Source organism: Scomber scombrus, unplaced genomic scaffold (assembly GCF_963691925.1).
Source record: "Scomber scombrus unplaced genomic scaffold, fScoSco1.1 SCAFFOLD_183, whole genome shotgun sequence".
NCBI classification, from domain to species: Eukaryota; Metazoa; Chordata; class Actinopteri; order Scombriformes; family Scombridae; genus Scomber; species Scomber scombrus.
In genome coordinates, this window is record NW_026910476.1 from 15001 (window position 1) to 20000 (window position 5000).

The window sequence follows — 5000 nt, forward strand, 5'->3', positions numbered from 1 at the left end:
GAATAGATTTCAACTTGAGGAACTTTAAATTGAATGATTGATCTATAGATTAATGTTATTGATCCATGACTGTACATGTGCAATAACAACAAAGACATTTTATTATATTTTACCTTTAAAACAACAGACACATGTGATGATGATGAAGGTGGGAGAAGTTTACTGAAGCTGAAGGTTGGTAAGATATTTGATCTGTTTAAAACTAAAACTAACATTTAATATAAAGCTGTATGAACAGAACCAGCTACTGTATAAATAACCTGTTTACAGCTGTTTATAATGTAGACTCTGTTTATTATACACTTATTGTTTCTATATGTTCACTCATAATATCTTTATGTTTAATAACTGTATCTTTGTTCCTCTTGTTGTCCTTGTGTATCTTTCTGTAGATTGTTGTTGTGTGTGTAAACAAACAAATGAATGAATAAATAAATGAGCGGGAAACCCAGAGAGACGAGCAGTAAAGAGTGTCTGACCTGTTAGCTGTTTGTCTCCAGCTGCTGGAGCCACGCGAATATACGGAGTGGTGAGCTGAGTGACGATTATAGCAGCTGTTCATCCAGGAAGGCATGCAGAGAGACAGGTGGAGAGAGAGACAGGTGGAGCGAGAGAGAGACAGGTGGAGAGAGAGACAGGTGGAGAGAGAGAGAGAGAGACAGGTGGAGAGAGAGAGACAGGTGGAGAGAGAGAGAGAGAGAGGTGGAGAGAGAGAGGTGGAGAGAGAGAGAGAGAGACAGGTGGAGAGAGAGAGAGAGAGACAGAGAGACAGGTGGAGAGAGAGAGAGAGAGAGAGACAGGTGGAGAGAGAGAGAGACAGGTGGAGAGAGAGAGACAGAGAGACAGGTGGAGAGAGAGACAGGTGGAGAGAGAGAGAGACAGGTGGAGAGAGAGACAGGTGGAGAGAGAGAGAGACAGGTTGAAGCAGTTTGTAGTGAAGCAGAAATATTAGTCTCATGCATCTTTCTGCTCTCCTGATGTTCGTTATCAGCCTGTAACGACTCTCAGCATCATTTTCATGAACTGACTTTAATTATCTTTATTTAATGCTTAATTATCTTTAATTTAATGCATAATTATCTTTATTTAATGCATAATTATCTTTATTTAATGCATAATGAACTAGTCAGACTTTAGAGAGCGTTTAATGTACAGGTGATGAAACAGGAGAGCAGAGAGTTGTTCAGTTCAACAGGAAGTAGACCTGAAAGAGAAGCCCGTTAATCAGCCAATCAATCATCAATCATCAATCATTAATCAGCCAATCAATCACCAATCATCAATCATCAATCATTAATCATTAATCAACAATCAATCACCAATCATTAATCATCAATAATCAATCAATCATCAATCATTAATCATTAATCATTAGTAATCAAAGAAGCAGAGAGAGCAGCAGCTTAGACAACAGTCAGCTCCAACAATAACTGCTGGTAACACGTCTGATCAATACATCTGATATATATTTATATGTATGTATATAATATGTATATATTTATGTGTGTATGTAATACGAATTTTCGGTGCATCCCTCATATACATATATATGAGGGATGCACCCTCATGCAAATTCGGCCACCGAAAATCTTCGGCTGAAAATGGCCCAAAAGTGCATTTTCGGTAAATAAACAGGTAAATAAAGAGATCAGCTGCTCTGATGCATCTGTGTCAGACGTTAAAGTGTAGTTCACTCTGAGAGTCTGTCAGCACACTAGCACTGAGACTATTCTGATCATCTGCACTTCAACGCGACTGTAGTTGATCCGCGTTATAAAGATCATTACTTGGATCATGTGGGATTAAAGCAGCGCGCACGAGAAATGATCCGGGCCGCGATGGATGCGGAGAACCCGGTTGGAGACGGAGAAGCGCACAGCACAGGAGAAGGTGTGTGTGTGTGTGTGTGTGTGTGTGTGTGACTATAAATGCAGCGCGTCCTTATAGCTCTGTGTTGCTGCTTATTAGACCGATACCAATCGCACCCTTACAGGGAGTCCTCTCACTCGCTCCTCTCCAGCAGAGTAGGACCCACATAGGACCCAGATAGGACCCAGATAGGATCCAGATAGGACCCAGATAGGACCCAGATAGGATCCAGATAGGACCCAGATAGGACCCAGATAGGATCCAGATAGGACCCAGATAGGACCCAGATAGGACCCAGATAGGATCCAGATAGGACCCAGATAGGATCCAGATAGGATCCAGATAGGACCCAGATAGGATCCAGATAGGACCCAGATAGGACCCAGATAGGACCCAGATAGGACCCAGATAGGACCCAGATAGGATCCAGATAGGACCCAGATAGGACCCAGATAGGACCCACATAGGACCCAGATAGGACCCAGATAGGATCCAGATAGGATCCAGATAGGACCCAGATAGGATCCAGATAGGACCCAGATAGGATCCAGATAGGATCCAGATAGGACCCAGATAGGATCCAGATAGGACCCAGATAGGACCCAGATAGGACCCAGATAGGACCCACATAGGACCCAGATAGGACCCAGATAGGATCCAGATAGGACCCAGATAGGACCCAGATAGGATCCAGATAGGACCCAGATAGGACCCAGATAGGACCCAGATAGGATCCAGATAGGACCCAGATAGGACCCAGATAGGATCCAGATAGGACCCAGATAGGACCCAGATAGGATCCAGATAGGACCCAGATAGGACCCAGATAGGACCCAGATAGGACCCACATAGGACCCAGATAGGACCCAGATAGGATCCAGATAGGACCCAGATAGGATCCAGATAGGACCCAGATAAGACCCAGATAGGACCCACATAGGACCCAGATAGGACCCAGATAGGACCCAGATAGGATCCAGATAGGACCCAGATAGGATCCAGATAGGACCCAGATAAGACCCAGATAGGACCCACTTAGGACCCAGATAGGACCCAGATAGGACCCAGATAAGACCCAGATAGGACCCAGATAGGACCCAGATAGGACCCAGATCAGACCCAGATAGGACCCAGATAGGATCCAGATAGGACCCAGATAGGACCCAGATAGGATCCAGATAGGACCCAGATAGGATCCAGATAGGACCCAGATAGGATCCAGATAGGACCCAGATAGGACCCAGATAGGACCCAGATAGGATCCAGATAGGATCCAGATAGGATCCAGATAGGATCCAGATAGGATCCAGATAGGACCCAGATAGGATCCAGATAGGACCCAGATAGGATCCAGATAGGATCCAGATAGGATCCAGATAGGACCCAGATAGGATCCAGATAGGACCCAGATAGGATCCAGATAGGACCCAGACAGGATCCAGATAGGACCCAGATAGGATCCAGATAGGATCCAGATAGGACCCAGACAGGATCCAGATAGGATCCAGATAGGATCCAGATAGGACCCAGATAGGACCCGGATAGGACCCACCGGACTCTGACGGTGACGTCACAGAGGCGACTCGCCGAAAGCATAACAGAGAAAACAACGAGGAGGTAAACCTTCTGTTTGTGTGTTCGTGTACATGGCGGTGGACGCTAGGAACTTGTTAGCCACGGTTAGCCGCGGTTAGCCACGGTTAGCCACGGTTAGCCACGGTTAGCAATGGTTAGGCACGGTTATCCACGGTTAGCCCTGGTTAGCCGTGGTTAGCCGCGGTTAGCCATGGTTAGCAATGGTTAGCCACGGTTAGAGACCCACGAGTCTAGCGTGTTGTTGTTAAACGTCATCAAGCGCCGATAAACGTCCCATGCTGCGTTCATGCAGGCTCGGAAATGCTGAAGCCTACAGAACAAACATCGGTTATAAAAACCCGATACGATACTTCCTGATATTACATTTTTAAGTGAATATCGGCCAATAATATCGGACATCCCGAATTTATATATATAAAAATAGATGTGTGTTTAACGTGTTTTCATAAACATGTTTAGAGCATATACGTCGGTTTAAAGCCATTTGACTTTAATATATTCCTACTGTGTATGAAGTATTATTATAATATGAACACTAATACTCCATGTGTTCTGAATGTGTCATGTTCATACACATGTATGTGTTGTTTATATAGTTATATTAATATATACAGACATATATGTTCTGATATTAATTTAATATGATCATAACTTATATGAGCTATTTAATAAAGATATGACCGTTCATGTTATTCACTCTGTGTGTGTGTGTCTGTGTGTGTGTGTGTGTGTGTGTGTCTGTGTGTGTGTGTGTGTGTGTGTGTGTGTGTGTGTCTGTGTGTGTGTCTGTATGTGTGTGTCTGTATGTGTGTGTGTGTGTGTCTGTGTGTCTGTGTGTCTGTGTGTGTGTGTGTGTGTGTGACACACTCAGCTCTGCTCACTGTCAGCACAGCAAGGCATCGTGGGTAATCTAACCCTCCCAGGAGATCTGGTTGGCTGCTGCAGCGTGACTGACAGATGCCGAGGGACGAACCGAGCCAATCAGCATCTGATGTCGTTAGGCTCCAGAACAGTACACCAATAAAAGAGTGTGTGTGTGTGTGTGTGTGTGTGTGATAACAGTGTTTTAGCTTGTTTAGCTCTGATGCTAAACGGCTCTCTGGACACTCATAGAGTTGCAGTCATTAGCCTGGTGTTAGCGTAGTGTTAGCGTAGCATCCAGTGTGACGAGCCATCTGTGGGCCATTATGTGCTAACCATTAGCCTAGCGCTCCAACAGCTAGCTGCCATCTGTGTCTCATTATAAACAATGAACTGGCTGCTGCTGCTAATCAAGCATTCCAGTCCAGATGTCAAGCTACAGCTAACAATGCTAACGGCTAACATTCCTTTATCATAGTAAACACTGCTGTTTTCTTACCTTTAGTGGCCACACGGACACAGTCGATCTTTGTTTCCTGTTAGAGAGAAAACACACACACACACACACACACACACACACACACACACACACACACACACACAAACACACAGGTTTAGTGAAGTCACTTTTGGGAACATTACACAGACTAACTTTAACCACTGACCCAGAAATC

The 5000-nt window shown here is 44.6% G+C and overlaps 1 protein-coding gene across 1 annotated transcript in view; it reads right to left on the bottom strand.

The window, feature by feature from the left end:
- LOC133977048 (receptor-type tyrosine-protein phosphatase mu-like) overlaps positions 1–5000 on the bottom strand; it is a gene marked incomplete at its 5' end in the record, with an annotated part of 60763 nt that overhangs the window by 3820 nt on the left and 51943 nt on the right. The window contains 1 exon segment of the mRNA XM_062415189.1: positions 4826–4862. Coding sequence (XP_062271173.1) covers positions 4826–4862 — 37 coding nt within the window.